The 18,142-nt window shown below is 36.2% G+C and overlaps 1 protein-coding gene across 43 annotated transcripts in view; it reads left to right on the top strand.

Annotated features, from left to right (window-relative positions):
* NRCAM (neuronal cell adhesion molecule) overlaps positions 1–17,920 on the top strand; it is a 149,516-nt gene extending 131,596 nt beyond the window's left edge. For 20 of the 43 annotated variants that reach the window (XM_032106375.1, XM_032106383.1, XM_032106387.1 and 17 more), the window contains 3 exons: positions 2,468–2,599; positions 4,783–4,861; positions 6,659–10,897. In XM_032106375.1, coding sequence (XP_031962266.1) covers positions 2,468–2,599; positions 4,783–4,861; positions 6,659–8,501 — 2,054 coding nt within the window. In that variant the 3' untranslated portion in view covers positions 8,502–10,897. Of the gene's footprint in view, positions 1–2,467; positions 2,600–4,782; positions 4,862–6,658; positions 10,898–13,785; positions 13,844–14,401 lie in introns of those variants that run through there. The other 23 variants (XM_032106416.1, XM_032106395.1, XM_032106394.1 and 20 more) reach the window with 3 other exon arrangements.
* The last annotated feature ends 222 nt before the right edge of the window (positions 17,921–18,142 follow it).

Here is an 18,142-nt window from a genome sequence, read left to right as displayed (position 1 = left end):
AAACAGCTAGTGGTACAAAAGCCTACCTGTAAAATTTTATGTAAATACACATCCAAAGACTAAAGGAGCAGTAAACAAAGATCAAGACTGTAATATAATTCAAAACAAGCTGAATGGAAACGTTCCCAAAAGCATCTTTCTGCATAAAAAATACTGAGCCAGTAGATAAGGATTCCTGTACTTACCCTGTCATGTTGACTCATGCCCTTGAGTCCTAAGGGAGAAGGGACTTTAAAGACACTCCTTTCTGCCTCTTGGTAATGGAAAGTGTCAATGTTCAGCATGAAATTGTAAACAGCCTATTTCTTACAGAAAAATCTCGTGTCACACTGTCTTCAGCCTAGGTCAAAGCTTTTAAACACTGCGGAAAGATGGAGTGGACAAAGAGGCAAACACTGGAATATGTCCTTAATTAGGAATGAAACTTTGATGTTTCATATATGAGGCTTTTCCCACAGTTTTTTCTTTGATAAGTATTCCTATGGAGCATCTTCACAGTCTGTGGGTTTATCTTTTTGGGCATTCCCAGTACAGTGTTCTGCATTGACTCCTGCATTAGTGGTTCACCAAGATGCAAGGTTTTTCTGCCTGAAGCAAGTAATTTGGTTAGCATAGGCAGGAAATGTGCCATTTTAAAAGATGCACAGAGATCTAGAAACCCTTTCCTACTGGAAATGCAGTAAGATAATACAGGAAACTGCATAAAGTAAGTTTTCACCTTTACTCTTTCCCATCTATCTTGCATATTTTTATGCATGAGTTGTTTGGCTCAATGCTATTTCTTACTACATTTGAATGTGAATTGTGCTTTTGCATTTTGTCACAGTATGTATTATACAACATTTAATGCCTTATTATGAATGCAGATATGCAAACTTCAAAATACTTTTAACCTTAATGTGAAAACAAAGTTTCCTTTTATTTTGATTTGTAGTTCAGAGGAAGATTCCCTTTGTAATTTTTTTAATTGCCACTTTTAAATGTTTTTATATGTATTTATGTATGTTTATATGTGGCATAAAAAGTATAAATATCTAGGTATATAAATGATATATTCATATAACATGGAGAGACTTATGCAAAAATAGTTTAAATTATTGTGCATATAAGAGTCAGTTTCTAAAAATCAGAAAACATAAAAAAGGGCTGAGAAATCTGATTGTATCTCCATAATAACCAGGCACTTTAATGCATTGAATTATTGAAATGAAAATCAAGTCATAGCTTTGCCCAGTAAGACCAAAAAGAAGCATTTAAAGAAAGAGTTCATTTTAGCCTAGTACTTCTAAAGTGGAATACACATTGGTCTTCTGTATGGAGGTACTGTATCCAGACATCAGAAGTACTTTGTGTTTTCATAAAATCCCTCAGGAATGTGGGAGCATTGACAGCTGCTTTTCCAAGTACCTGTCTCAGACTCCTTAACTAGAAAACAACACTGAGACATGGGCTGTCTATTGGGCAGCTCTTCATAGAGTTTCATACTCTTGGGTTTTGGGTCTGGAGAAGAACCTGAAGAATGAATAAGATAGGTTTGGATGGATGTTCATCTTCCTTTACTTCATAATTTCTTCTGTCTGGAGCATGCATCCCGAACTCCTCTCACCCTTCCCACTTTCTCCCAACAGCAAATCCTAAGTCCAGTTGCCTGTAGCGAGTTTCCAACAGTGGAGTAGAAAATACGCTTCATCAGAATAATCCTCCTACTGTGTTGGAGCCCAGTAGATCCAGATCCTAGACCACACAGATAATTCCTGTCCTTATTAGTGCCTGTAGTTTGCTTATTATTTACATTATCTTCCAGCTGGAGTCAGCATTTGGAGAGAAACAGTGCCAAGGAAAGGCTTCCTAACTGCATTGTGTTTAGCCCTCACTAAGGCTAAATCATGGCAATAATGATAAATTGTAGGATGAGGTATGGGTTTGAGGAAAGAAAGAAAGCATGATGCTTAATAAGGTTTTAAAGGATGCTTCATTGTTGATTTTTAGTCGAAATTGAGTATTAGGGCCATTGAATGACCCATCTGTTTCCCCATTTCAGACTGATGGGAATGCATTAGCTAATGATTATTGGCTTTTTGTTCATTTTGAGAATGCAACTGACATGTTTGTGTGAATTATAATTTGCAACTTCATTTCAGTAGTTTAATTAATGCAAAATGATTGAGAACAGTTTTGAGGTTTGTGGAAAGCAATGTAGTATGTGCGTAGATTTTGCAAAGTAGTTGCTAAGCTTAAATGTTAGCAGACTTCTTATAAACTGAAAAGTAAGTTCTGTGCACATGTACTTGGAAACATTTTGAAAAATGAAAATTTTCACAAAATACAGAATCACTGTTTTTCTTAATGCTATCTCTTTTTCACAGTGAATGTTATTCTTTAATGAACTGTATATTGGCTATTATTTATCTGAATTAGCATAGCATTTAAATGCAGCAAAACATAATTTTTCTTCTTTTATCTCTAGCAATGGCGAGCCGGCAGGTAGACATCGCTACTCAAGGATGGTTCATTGGTCTTATGTGTGCTGTTGCTCTTCTGATCTTGATTTTACTGATTGTTTGCTTCATAAGGAGGAATAAAGGTGGCAAGTATCCAGGTATGCTATTTAACAAGGGTGGTAAAATTCATCTGTTGGTAACCCATTAAGACAGATCCCAGGTTTACTGGAAAATTACATTTGCTGCTGGTTTACATTTACACTGTGAATATGGCAAATCAGTCTTATAATTTGGTGAACCTGACAGGAGCAATCTGCCTGTTGGTAGAAAACTTCAATCTATTTCAGCATAAGAGCAGGACTTTCTTCATTCCCAGAGGGTCACATCACTATATGACCTCTCTAGAGAGGTTTGAGCTTTGTTTGAAACATCACCACTAGTGCACATTCCACTTTGTGAAGTCCAGTGCAGATGGGTTTAATTCACTAACATGAGTTACATTACAATTTATTTGGTCAGAAAGTCCAAATCATAGCCACTGGTTTTTTAAAGTTCAGGGAATGCATGTCATAGGACAAATCTCTTCATATGTTATATTGTTTCCAATACCTTCAGTTCTTTCCCAGAATCTGTGTCATCTTCAGCTTCTGCATTTTTGCAGCTAAGTTTGAAGTTACCATCCTTCATGTAGGCTGGGCGTTTTTCTATAATTTTTTTTTTTTCTAAGAAGAGGTGAATAGAATAAGGGTTTTTTTGGTATTAGGTCTAGGAATGTCCAAGTATGTTTTATAATTTTTTATTAAAAATTGGAACTAAACAATGTTTACTTGGAGTGAACCACCATCTAGAAGAGGGTAGAACAGAGTTTTTGAGTGAAAGTGTAGAGGGAAGTTGGATGCTAAGGTTGTCATTACTTTGTGGATCCCTGATATTCTGTCCTTTTCTCTGCTTCTGCAGAAGAAAACTTATTAGTTTTAAAGTATACATTTTTTTATGCACAGATACCTATGCATATGCACACACATGTATAAAGGTGGATCTGGACTGTTTGTAAGATTTCCAGAATCAGTATGAACTGGTGTTTAGAGCAGTGACTTCTTATTTCTGGTGTCATTGCAAATGTACTGTTCCACAGGTAGTGACAAATGGAAAGCACGAAGTTATGAAATCTATGAAAATCGAAGCTATGAACTCCTTTTCATTATAATTTTTGCATGTCATCGTGAGCTTGCCGGTGGTTTGTAGAAAGTAACCAATTACTTCAGTATGAAGTTATAGCAGCCTGATATATCTCAAGGTGTTATGTGTTATTGCAATTAGGGACTTAGTAAATATTGTCAGGAATGATTCATATCCTCTTAAATAATGGCATGTACAATGATGTACAAATTAAGTGTGGAAATTACCAGAGTAAAAGACAAGATATTGTGTATTGGATTGTATAACTGTATCTGCTAGACAAGGGAAAGATTTGAATAGATGCCAGAAAAACAGAAATTAAAAAGCAAAGGAAAGAACCACAAATATATTATTTTATCCTGTCAACAGTCTTAATTTACAGGACTATATGTAATCTGTAAATGTCTGACCCCTCAGGTGCTAGCGGGTTTCTGTATCAATGTGCTACATTTATTATTTTCTAGGGACAAGTTATATGCCTGGATTTATTCCCACCAGTGAAAAAGGATTAAGCCTAAAACCAGAATGTGCAAGAGATACAATTGTGTTAAATTTAGGTTCCAGTGTATGTGCCTTTATGTTGGGGTTGATCATGTTGTAGAAAAGAAGAAATTAACAAACCATGCCTAGTATTTTGAGAATTATTAATACTGAAAAAAAAAATCTAAATTCTCCGGATTCTTACTACATGAAATTAAAGCAGAAAATGTACAAACTGAGAGTGAACAAAAGTGAATCTGATTCAGTTTTATCAATCAGTATGAAAAGAATATCAAGAAGAAATAGAGAGCATGGTTAAGTAGAACTAAATTATTCAAATTTGGTTAAAAAATAGCTGTATTAATAATATAAGTAAATAAGTTACTTTAGTAGGATTTTAAACAAATTTTGAACTAATTTCTTCAGTGCTAGAAATGAAAGAAAGAAAAAGTTCTGGTAATACAAAATGACATAGTCATTTCTACTTGAACAAAAATAAAATTCTATAACTAATTAACAGATCTTTTTCTTAAAAAAAAATTAATAGCCTAAGGCCCCATTTAAAAAAATTGGTTTTATTCAAATCATGTTCCTGCCAAATGTGATCAGTTTGAGAAATTAAGGTCTGAGACTTTCTCATCTTGCAGTTTCATGATAAAAATTACTATTTAAAATATTTTAGTGAAGGAAAAGGAGGATGCACACGCTGATCCAGAAATACAACCTATGAAGGAAGACGATGGAACATTTGGTGAATACAGGTGAGCAGCTTATGTGGTTTGTCATGTTCACTGTTCATGTCACACATCTACTGTATATAGTATCACACTTATTAATTCAAGACTAACTTTTTTTTTCCGTGTCAAAGATTCTGTATCCAGTGTTATGTAGAACTAAAAATAGCATTTCAACCACACCATTAGAAAAAAAAAGTATCCAAGCTAAGTGTAAGCCATTTGCTAATTCAAGGGGAAAAGCAGATTAAAACACAATTGTATGTGTTTGAAAGTCAAAGTGTGGAATCTTTATTTACAAAGCCATCTTTCGGATAGTTCAAATTCCAGATACAGTGTCCTTTCAGTTAGGGAACTATGTTGAGCGTTATGATTTTTGAAAATAAAATTTCTAACTGAAGCCTGATAAAGACAAACTGGTGTTAAGTTGACTGGAAAACAAATGCATTTAAAATGGCTGCCAGTACTAACATCTAATCCAATAACAAAGAAGTGATGTTATACACAGAGGTGAAGGAGTGTCCTACAAGAAAGCAAATCTCCCTTGCATGTATTTCAGTACAAGATATATAGCAAGCAGCTTCAAAGCATGCAACACAGCTCTTATTCCTGACTCTCTTCCTTTATAGTAAATGCAGTCTAGCCAAATCTGGCATTACCAAAAGCATACCTTGGCAAATCTATTCATATAACAGCTATGAATATAGCTTACTAAATAAGCAGTTTGTTTTTTGATTAGTACAAGAAATAATGTTATTATTTTCTAAATAGGTCAATATGATTATATTTTACATGGCTGCTATAATAGACTCTATAGTGTGTTCCTGTGTCAAAAGCAGTGTAGAAGTCCTTTATTATTTCAAAGATTTGACAAATGTACATATAAAAAGCAGTTTTTTTCAAGAAGGATCTACTTTGTTGCCATAGCTTCTTCATAGAAGGGAAATGTACATCTTGATCTGACAGGACAAGATGTACAGTTCTGAATGCGAAAGAGTAGTTTCTGTTTATTCTTAATAATTCTTAATAATTCTCTTAACTCTGTTCTTAGGTTAATGAGTTCAGAATATTATTTTATTACAGCTGTGTGTATGAATTACCTAATTTGACTGATAAAAGGGGAGGTGTGAAGCAATCTTTGGGAGCAGAGTTAAAAAAGTACTGTATATGTTTTCCTGGGAAGTCTAGTTTGCATACTGCTTTATGCATACTTGCTCCACTCGTTCTTGATACAGTTCTTGCTGGAACTTTCAACAGCAGAAACTGACCTTTGTACAGAATTGTACAAATGATATGACCTCAGTACATGTTTTCTCAGGCCTGGAATAAGTATTCAAGTCTGCTTTCATGTGTGACCTGTAGCAAGATTTGAATTTATGTCTCCATATTTAAGTGGCTTGAGTTAATCTAAAGAATGATCTACAGCTTTATTAAATTATTTTATAATGCATTTATTCACTTATGTCTGGTGAATATGGGCAGATGCATTGCAAGCTTTCAGACTTGTTCACATGAAAGAGTTAATTCTATGTACCCTGCAAAAACTCCTTTCTAAAATGTATTTCTGTGTAATTAGTCTATATTGGGCTTTCCTCTTTTTTTCTTAGAGACAGGGCAGCAGCAGCAACCAGTCAGATTACAGAAGATATCTTGCCATCCTCTCTGCAGCCCAGCATCACTGCAGTCACTCAGTTCCCAGTTTGTCTGCCTCACATGATGCGGTGCTTCTTTGAGGAAAAAGGGTATAGGGTTTCCCTTGAAAAAAAATGTAACTTTTGAAAGATCTAGGAATTCGAGTATTTTGAACTTTTTTCATCACTTCAGGTCCATGTCTGCTTGGACAGGAAAGAAACTGGACAAGGAAAAGAAAAGAAAAGGTAGCTGTGCCAATTCTCCTGAAGCAGACCCTGTCTTTACCAAAGCAAAGTCTGTGAGATCTGACAGATCCAACTTCTTCAGAAGGTCAGGGGATCAATACTCCAGCACCAGATCAGAGACCTCCTACACCAGGAGGAGGGCTAGGCAGTCTTCAGAGCTTACAAGGGTTAGTTCTGTCTCTGCTTCCCTCTGCCAAGAGGAAAAGAGGTCAGACGAATGGAAGTACAGGCATGGCTCTAGACATCATGCTTCTGAGCAACAGATAATGGGGTCGGAGGAGGGCTCAGATTCTCAGGCAGGACAGCCATCCCCTTTCCAGCAACCCCTCAGCTGCAACTCAATTGGTGGCCCACTGGCAAGGCAGCATTCTTCTCTCCAGCACTGGTGCAGCCAGACCCCAGACTGCAGCTCAGATTCAGAAGACACTCAGAGCTCCTGCCACAGGAAGGTGAGACCTACTACTACTACTACTCACTTCTCTGAATATGAAAAGAATTCACTAATGAAATCTGTAATCTTGCCTGAGCTGGCTACTGTCTTAAAGGATGCTTTGACAGCAGCCAGACAAAGCATAACGTCTGTGGCACAGGCTAGATCCCATTCAGTAAAACATCCCAGGGTACCAATTGCAGAAGTTCCTCTGGTTCCTTTAGAAGCATCTGGGAGAAGTTCCCAGACTTCTGAGTCTGATCATATGGACAGTTTAAAAGATCAAACAGTTTCTGTGAAGAGGAAACCTGAGGCTGACAAGGCCTTGGAGGTTGAATCAGCCCCTGAAGATGGGGAGATGGCATCTGAGTCCCCTACAGAAGATCCAGAAGAACCAGATCCTCTGCGTAGATTTGACATGGAGAATCAGAATTACCTGTTTGAACACATAAAGAGGGTGTTAATGCTAAAATCTTCCAAATCTGAATGCACTTCAGAAGAACTGCTTATCCCCTCTGAAGAAGGCAAGGTAGATAATGCACTTCCTATCCATTCAGCTGTAGAAGATCTTGTCTGCAGGATTTGGGGTAATCCTGAAGCCAAGCATGAAGCCCCAGCAGTCCTACATAAGCTCTATCCTTTTCCAGTGGATAAAGTTGCTTTGTGGGGGACCTTGCCTGAGGTAGACAGAGCACTGGTTACTGGTGATTCTGTACTGTCAGTGCCTGCTAATACGGATGCTCTCCCTAAAGATCCTACTGACAGAAAGATTGAGGAAGCAATTAAAAGATCTTTCAAGCTAGTTGCAGCCCAGCTTGGAGTATCTATCTACTGCACTTATGCTTCTAAAGCTTTACTGATATGGTTAGAGGAAGAACGAGTGAGATTCAAAAAGAAATGGGTCCCATCTGGTGCCATGCAGAGGAAACGCAGGCTGTGTAAAATTGCAGCTAATTTTATCCATGATGCAGCTGAGGATTCTCTGACACTCACTGTTAAGAATGTGGCGTGCCTCACTGTCGCCTGGAGAGCTCTCTGGCTGCGTCCTTGGAGCTCATCGCAAGATCTAAAATGTAAACTGCTGTCTTTACCTTACACAGGGGGCAAGCTGTTCGGTGAATCCTTAGTTCAGATCATGAAGGATTTCTCAGAACACAAACACTCCTCACGTCAGATGAAAAAAAAGAGCTCTGTTGGAAGCTCTTCCTGTTCTCCTCACAAGTGTCTGAGCTCCTTGCGTTCTCCTCCAAAGTTCAAAGGAGGGAAGGGAAAGTATAAGGTCTCGCAATCATTTCATGCCAAGTACGAAAAGACATCTCACTTTCAGAGAGGTATCAGACCATCAAGAGGAACTTTTTAAGAACACAGGCTTGCTTCCTAGTTTCTCAGGAGCTGAGAAGAGTGAAATGTTTCAGTATTTCTGGACAAATAAACCCAGTGCTTAGAAAATTAGTTGTTTCAAGATTTAAATTATGAAGTTACTTAAATCTTAATGACAAATTAAGACATTCTAGAGAAATCATAGCTCTCAATTTTAGGGGAGAGTTTTTTCACATTTCATTTCTGGGCTTCCCAGTGGTCTTGAGATGGCTTGGATTTGTTTGAAGTTTTGCACTCCAACTTCAACTAAGAGAATACTTTCTGCAGGAAAGCTGGCTGGTCTGTGGGACTAGACAAAATCAGATTTTTCTGCCATACTGATCTAGTGAAGGAAATAATGCTTGAAGAAATGCAAGTGTTTCAGGAACCATGGAATGATTCAGTGACAGTTGTTCCTGTGAGTGGATGGATTCCTTCAGTTTTACATGATAAGGGAAAACAGTGCCTCTGTAGCAATCTGCACTGCATTCTCAGTGGTTTTCTGAGTTGTAGAAGGCTGAGACAGTAAGCTGTGGACAGTCATTGTCTACACCAAGAACCTGCAAGAAACAGAATAACTACCACAGCTGTATGTTCAGGTCAGTGTATGTGTATAAATCAGCCTAAATTTTCCTCCTGGTCCCTAAATCGAGAGGAATTAAGAGATTACAACAGCTACAGACCCGTGGGTTCATGGGTAGGAAGACTGGAAGCAAGCAAGTACAAGGGAAGGATGAAAGTCCAGCAGTCTGCAGAATGTTCTTAGGAAGATAAAACAGGACAAGGCAACTACAGTAGTAGGATTGCTAGTTTGGTAACACAGGATATTTGCACATTTTGGTGAATTATTTTGCCTCTTTTCTTCAATATTTTGACAGAGTATTTTTCCTAAAATTCTAGGCTATGAGAGACTTTGTGGCAGAGAGTTCTGGGATTGCTAAATAATATATTACTCTTCCTTCTTGTTCTGGGTTGATTAACAATGAGAATGTAGTCTGTAACTACAACAGTAGTTTTTTTCTCTTGTGGTTACTTAACTTGCAGCTTAGGTGTGTTTCCACAGGGACCTAGCCATGATTTGTGCCTCAGCACTGTAATTCTAAGCTTGGTTGCTTTCAGCACAAGAGATTATCTCAATGGACTTCCTGAAGAACTGAATAGTCCAGTTGGATTTGGCAGTGATCTTACTGCATTCTAATTTACACACATGTAATTTCTTTGACAATTCTTAATTCTTGAATACTTGTGTGATTAACAACAACTTTTTCAACACATTGGTTTTTAAAGCCAGAGCTTAATCATCCAGTTTTTCCAGCTTCTGCCAGGATTGAAGATTGAGTATTACAGAGATGTTAAAGAGAAACTACTCAGAAGACTAATATAGGTGTGCTTAAGTCTTAGCTAAATAAGAAATAGTAAAATGGTTTAAGTCTGGATTGATACAAGTTCATAAGTTTGCAGGGAAGATATTTGTCACCTGCACAGTCCTAATAACTTAGGAGTGTGAGCAGAAATCTGTTAGGTATAAGGACAGAGATTCTCCTGGAGTGTGCAGGGAAGCTACAGTGGAAGGTACTTCTGTGGCTTTGCCCAATTGCTTTTACTTAAACATTTCTGGGCTACTGATGTGAGGTCACAGAAAAGGAATTTACTGTCAACAGTTTTCATCTTCTGCACCCGCTTTCTGTGTCTCATAGCCCACAGTGCTTTACCTACTTTGTTTCATGTTGCCTTTCACCTGACAGCTGTGCTACAAGGAAAAGTAGTATATTGCTAACCATATATTGAGTCTTTTTGCATGTCTGTGAATGTGGCAAAATTTAGTTGGGAACTAGTTGCCTGCTGGACTGCAGAGGCACCGTAAAAGTGTCTTCCCCATTCTGACTGGTTGCTGCATGTACCCGTTTCTAAGGAAGAAAAATTGAAAAGTTGAAAGAAGAAAGGAGATTTCAAGGTACATATTTCTTTCAATAACTGATAAGCTTGTGAAATGGAATTACTTTTTTTAAACAAATAAAGTTGTAATTTGCACTAATGTTACTGTAACCTTCCTACTTCTTATCTCTTAATAATTAGCTTCAAGTTTGATGTGTTTCATTAAACTAAGAAGAAAAAAAACCATATATTCATGTAATAGTAATCATTAATGAATAGTATTTAAATCACGCCTTTAGAATATGCTTTAATATTAAATACTTTTCTTGCAAGAAAAGAAGTGTATGTGGTACATATAAGTACTTCTCAAAATGATTGGTACATATGAGTCTTCATTCAGAAATTTTCATCCTTAAAAAGATACTAGTATGGAATTTATTTATACAGCAAAAAATAGTAGAAGTTTGACTATACTTAACTTCCATGGCTCTAAATAAAGAATTCATACCCATTCTCACCTCATGTTTGGTTCCCTCCTAGTATTGTTTTCTGACTATTAATTATATGCACTGCATAAATGACACTTTTCAAAAACTTCTTCGGTTTCCCACTGTAACTTTAGTCAACCCAATTTGCACTTTATTTTTTATATCAGAGTATTACACTAGGTAAGTATAAAAGTCAGCAAGCAAAACCACAAACAGAAACTGAAAGAAGCTAAGATTTATCCTGTTTGCATTTTGGAATAGTTTTTTCAACAGTTGTAAGCAAGTTTGGCAAACCTTGTGGGTGCGGTGTCAAAATTTATGCTTTACCATGTTTTGGCAATATAATATATATTCTACAGCCTAAAGTGTTCTATAGCTCATCCTAATGCAATTCAGCAGCTTTTGCAGTTTGCTTCTTGGCAACAGATAACACATTCATTTCCCCAGAGCACCAGAGCCCCTTCTCTGTTTCGAACTCCCAAGGTAGCAAAAGTGCTGTACAAAACATTGATGTGTTCACTTTTTTCTCCTTCTCCTATTTGTTGTTTTTTTTCCTCTTTCTTCCTCAATTTCTTTCTCTTCCACCCAAAACATTGTGTTCGTCTATGAGTCAAAATCCAGTTTGATACAGAAAAAATGGTACCATGGCATATGTGTCCTTTTTCTGCACCAGGAGTGTAAAGCACCTTGGATAATCCCACTTGTTTTTCCACTGCCAGAGTCCAGGCGGAACATCTCTCTAGACTTATATAGTGCAACAAGTGAAGGAATCCCTGGGTTCAGCTTTGATGTTTGCATCTGCTGTGACTGTACTCTCACACCAGTGCCCACCTCCATGCAGACACACTCCTGGGTAAATCTGCAGGTTTTTTTGGTTTTAATTACAGAGATAGTAGAATTCATACCCTGACTAAAATATAGAAAAATCGTATACACAATGCAACCGTGTAAGTATTTCTTCATTGTTTGTCTTACACATAATCTTTGTTTGCAAAAATATAAATAAGGAAACCATAAGAGCAACACAAGGCAGAAGTTCCCATACTCAGATTTTTCTAAATTGTAAAGGAAAATCAAGTTTTCACAGGATTAAACACAAAAATGTTGATATTTTTAATACAGTAATTGCGTATTATTTATTTATGTATATTCCAACCTAGTGAATTACACTGGCTAGGGTCATACTTTAGAATATTTGCACAGAGATTCATGACCAATTGAAATATGATAAAATTGCAATTTTAATTTATTTTCATTTCTGCATCTTATGTTGTAAGGAATTATGAAGTTATTCACCTAAAATTAAACAACAAACCATATGCCATATGTTCTCTCCTTAACAGTCTTACCCAGAAAGCAGGTCTTCACTGAGAGTAGGACTGCTTATAATTTTAAAGGGAGGACCTGGTCTTCATTTGACTAGTACAGCCTGTTTTAATGACTCTTAATTCCTCCTGATAGTGGCATTGGAGAAACTACATTGTGTATGAGTATTAAATACTCAATTCCATCTTCATCCTTTTAAATACAGAGTCCTTCCAAAATCAACTCTTTTCAGTAATGTCTCTGTAATCTGCTTGTGTTCACAGTGTTACAAACATTTTCACTTTGCTGCTGGATTCTTGAAATTCTGGAGTATAGTCTTTTAAATGTTACTGGCCTGTATGTTTGCAGCACCAATGAGCACAGATCAATGACAGACATTTATCCTCATGCCTTGTACACAGCAATAACTAAAACATCAAGCCTGATACAGTCACATTCGGAGGTTTTGCTTTGTTGTCCTTTGAGCATGAAGATTTTCTTACACGTAAATAAGAGAGATATTCCTACCACTTTTTTCCGGGTGTGTATGCAGAATGATAAAATCTCTGGTATGCTTTTTCTGTAAGTATATGCATATTAGAGGTGTCCTTCTTTTAGAATGTGACAACTTAGTGTCTTCAAAAACAAAAAAAAAAGGTGATGAGATGAGGAGAAACAGCTTGATGGAAAATGGGTGTAGTGGTTTTCTAGCAATAGGTTCTCAACGGGGCTTTTGTTGGTTACCTATATGAACTGTGTGGCCTTGTACATCCTATGTTATATATATATGTATGTATATTATATATATATATTTGTATATATATGGTTTCTCTGGGAGTTCAAAGGTTTAATTAGGAGAAAAAAATGCATTATTTGAAGAATTAAGATATTTGGTTTTAGGAATTAGAGGGTTAAAATAATTTGCTGAGTAGATATTCAGCCTAGTGTTCTGGAAATTGTAAAATGTAATTTTGTTTCTTTGATATTTTGTATGTGTTTCTTTATATTTCCCATGAGCTGCGAATCTAAATAAAAACCCCAAACCACTTCCTTTTTTTGTACCCTATATGCAAATAAGGTCACATGTTCTGTTTAAGACAAGGTAAATAATTGCACCCAAAAGTGCAGCTGGCAATAGTGGGTTTCAATTCAAAATGCTTTGGAGCTGCTGCTGAAATCTTCATCTTGAAACTGAAGTGCAGTGTAAAGGGTTCTGAAAAGAGCCCAACTATATCTATTTCATGAAATACAAGCCTACCACAGCTGCAAATTTATTTGAGGATGCTGATGGTGCTGCAGCTTTTCCACTGACACAGGAAAGACCACAGCACTTTGCTACAGAGATCTCTTCTACTGGCCTTTCCTTCCTTTCCTTTTTCTGTTGTCCTCCAAATCACCATCATCGTTGTCAGAACATTGTCATGGAGTAGGGGAGGGAGATGGATCTGATAAGAAATGAAAAAGAATAAGCATGTCCTCAACTCCTCAATTCTAGCTACTGTAAGCTAAATTGTTTCTTACCTGTAATACAGTAAATATTGTAACAATTTTAAGAGCAACTTATTATTGATAAAATACTGATCACTATCAGGATATGGACTTTGCTTTTCTTCTTAGGCTATTTTCATTTGTTTCTTCTGCACCCTTTTAATGGAATATGTAGGTCTCTTGAAAGGTAAGGTTGAAAATTGCAAGTCTGGCCTGCATTATGTAACAAATTATTTGAAATGCAGCACTTTTATTTTCTTTATACTAGTAAAGAAAATCAGTATATTTCATTTAACCAAATTCATTCTTCATTCATTTTCAAGGAGTCAAAGAAATTAAGAAGTTTAACAGACTAACTTCACAGCACATCATAAGCTTGTTACTTTGGAGAACAAACAAATTATTTTTTTATAACTTTACAACCCACTTCTTAATGCTTGCAGTTGCATCTAAATGACTTCCAAGCCAAGGGCCCAGGTATTACCACTGAAAAGTGATGCACGATGGGGAAAAAAAAATCACAACTCCTCCTTCCTCTGCTGACGACATTCTCTGTTTAAGCCATTCTTACACCATGTTTTCATGTGAACTGCATCATATTGATTTGTCTCTACAATGTGATGTGGGTTTCCTAAAGGATTATAGGGCTGCACACATGCTTTTCATAAACTCTGCATGCACAGCTGATTTTGTCTTAATAAATAATACATCAGTTAATTCCATGTTTGTTTATTTGTGTCTCCAGTGATGCAGAGGACCATAAACCTCTAAAAAAAGGAAGCCGGACACCTTCAGACAGAACTGTGAAAAAAGAAGACAGTGATGATAGTTTAGTTGACTATGGAGAAGGTGTAAATGGTCAGTTCAATGAGGATGGCTCCTTTATTGGACAATACAGTGGTAAAAAAGAGAAAGAACCTGCAGAAGGAAATGAAAGCTCTGAGGCTCCTTCTCCTGTAAATGCCATGAATTCATTTGTGTAACCACAGAACTCGATCCCCTTGTATCTTCAGTTTGTTTAAAGCACTTGTACATCCTCCTTCTCATACTATGAACACACAGGTAACGGAGCTCCTCACCACCAGATGTTAATGCTATGAGAATATGCAGGTCAATACCATTACACAGCATAATGACACAGCAAGTGGTATGTTAGTGTGAATCAAAATAGAAAATTCAAATTTTGTTCAAAACTTGGGTATTTTTACTTTTTTTTTAAAGGAACTGACACAAACAATAACATCAACTTGTAATTTTGTTTCCTGTTGAAAACACAGTATAATGCATGGAAAAAAAGACCCTACTCAATTCACAGATAATCTTGTGTACACTATAAAAACATGGTTTGACAATTTGTTATGCAGTCCTCAGCTGAATCCCTGGATATGAATTCCGTTCTCATTGTCAGAGTGTTATAGTAGTATTATATAGAACTTCAATGTCTTTGTGGACATTGTTGTGAAATTGGTGACTTAATGTCTAGCTATCATATGTCTTTTTGCAAGACAGTTAGGAACAGTATGTACAGTATATAATTGCTAAATGATTTAACTATGACACTTGCATTTGCTGATGCTTAATGAGACCCTATTATCTGCTCTTTGCTCCTATTACTTTATAGCCTTTTTAATCTATCAAGTATTACAGCAGTACAGTGTTCTATTTTTACATCAAAACACATTGAATTGATTTTAGGGCATAAAAGATACGCATTGCAATGCATTTTGGAATTTGTACAGTCACTAAAAGAAAAACTTTAAAAATGAGAGAAAATATTCCAGAAAACACAGGGCAAAGTACATTCAGTGCCTTTATACAATATGCATTCCGTGATGCGCTGTACTACTAAATCAGTTGGTGCAGTAAACTGTGATTAGCAGACTATTGTCATTGCCAAATAAAGGAAAAATGTGATGAAAAAGAAGTGTTATGAAACTGTTGTGCTAAAAATGAAAAATTCAAAGTATTTCAAATTACATAATGAAAAGTATGATTTTTATCCTTAAAAAAAAAGCTTTCTACATAGTTACAGCACAACATGTTTTCATGGCCTTAGAATACTTAAAAATGAAAACAAACAAACAAACAAAAACCCCAAAATACAACCAGAGCTAAATTATTTACTAACACAGCAAGGTATAAGCTCTTGTAAAATAAATCATTAAAAACCCAAACCAGTTGAATCCATCAGTGAGAGTGCATTTCCCTCTGTGTCCCAGCCTGATCAGTGTGGCAGCTTTGTAATTATCTCCAGCCTGAAGCAGTGTGGGGGTTATCACTCAGAACCACAGCATTCCATCTGACAAGTGCTAATACGGTTTATTGGTAAAGGATTACCCTTATCGGTTAAAAAATTATTTTCTCGCATACTATATCAATCAAATGTTTACCTCCAAATATAAATTTTTATAGCAACCTATGGTTGAAGGAATGCTCAGTTTCATTTGCCAATAAATTGGTTTTTCATAACTTGCATCAAGTTTAATTTTAAGTAAGCTTTTTATATGTAGATATTTTGTTGAATTTGTAAATACACTTAAAGCGTAGATGCTATATGCTTCTAGGTGTTCCAGACAAATAAACCAAGAAAGCTTATGTTGTACTGTGTAAGAAGTACTACAGCCAATGGTGTGCAGGGTATTTTAAAGCATCTACTTTAATTTTTTTTTTTTTTTTGCTGTGAAAACAAAATAGTGAACTGTTCTGCTCATTTACTACAGATTCCAGCTGAACCATTCAGAGCTTTTGCCAGTGCACTACATTAGCCCATAGAACACCTTGCAGCTTTCATGTATATATTGTAGGTAAAGCACAACTGAAGTAATCCCAAATGTAAGCCAGCTGTAATAAGCTTCTTTTGCACCTTTGAGCTTTCCATTGATCAGGTTTTTTTAATAGAAACCGAAATGAATTATATGAACATTGATTACAAAGCACAAAGAGAACATTTCTTAACAGGATTTGCCAGTGGTTTTGGTAAAAAATAAATACCATTTTACTCTTATTTAATTGTAGATGCTGAATTATCTGTGCATGTGGGGGTAAACATACAGGCTCACTTCTGTAATAGTGCAACAGATTTTGTATTAAAAATAAATGTGGTTTTAAAATTTCACTGTTTGTTCTGTTTACACTAGCAGTAAAAATCACATCGGATTCATCCTGTAATTAAGGATTCAAAGGGGAAAAACAGCATGAAACAACTCTGGCAGAAGTTGTTCCCATGATGTTACAGAACTTCCATTACTGCCACCAAATTATTTACAGGAAGTTGCATACCTTCACATGCTACCATTTGAAAAAATATAAATTTGTCTGACCGTTTCCCATTGAAATTTACTATTTGAATTTTACTTCCATGGATGTTTTTATTATTTATTTAGTCATATTACTGCAAAGAAAAAAAACCTGAAACAGTCATGTTCCATACCTGTAAGAGTGAATAAGAGAAAGTGAGAATGTTGATTTGAAATTAAGAGCCCTCAGATAGGATCCCAGATAGGGATTTTTTGTCCTAAAGGAATTGTCTGACATACAAATTTATGGGTATCTGTTTTTAAATTATATATATGAAGTGAGGAATTTTTAGATATAATCTTTTACAGTACACAAAATCCATTGCAATGCTCTTTTCATATCTTGTCTATTCTGTATATGAATGGAAACAGACTGGGCAGGAGGGCAGCTGTTCTGCATAGAAGACTGCAGGAGAACCATGGATTCCAAGAGATGCAGGTGCTTCAGGAGATGCATCCAAAAGTTGGTGTGTGGGCATGATGCTTGAAAGAAGGATCTTATCACTGAATCAGAAGCCATTCTGTCAGCCTTTCCATGTGTAATTGGAAACTCCTGGATATTTCAGCTCCTGTCATCTGCACAGACTCAGTTCTGGCACTTCCATCTTCAAATATCTTCACACTATCTTCAGGTATTGGCTGCCTCGGGTTTTGTACAGGTATATGTTGATTTTTGCAGCGATGTAAATTGTCTGGGAGATATGAAATACAGCTGTTTCTGTTTCAATTAAAGAATATTTCCTGAAAAGAGGGGTCTGAGTTCCCTAGGCTTAGTTGGGAAGAAAGATTTCATACAGTAACAATTTTTGGAGACACACATACGTTGCTTGTGCATGTTTCCCCAAAGTGTACTAATACGTATAGTTGCTGCATTTTCATTTTACTGATATATCTTTGCTTTTGGCTTTATTCTCACTGAAGTGATTGTATAAATCCTGAGGGAATTAAAGAGTATACACCAATGGTAACTTTTCTTGTAATCTATTCTCACATTGTTCCTAGGAAAATACAGTTTCCTCATGGCCCCATGTAGCAGAGGCAAAGTGGCCAAAGTTTTGGGAACCAAATTCTCTTTTCATGCTGTCTGGTCCATTTTAAAACAGAAGCCCTAGGAATTATATATGAAGAAATACTATCTACAATGTGGAAGTGTCTTCTTTTCTGAAAAAGAATTGGGGAGAAAATCAGAA

This window comes from Corvus moneduloides, chromosome 4 (assembly GCF_009650955.1).
Source record: "Corvus moneduloides isolate bCorMon1 chromosome 4, bCorMon1.pri, whole genome shotgun sequence".
Taxonomy (NCBI): Eukaryota; Metazoa; Chordata; class Aves; order Passeriformes; family Corvidae; genus Corvus; species Corvus moneduloides.
Note: the sequence above shows the minus strand (reverse complement) of the source record. Positions and strands in the feature narration are given on the sequence as shown.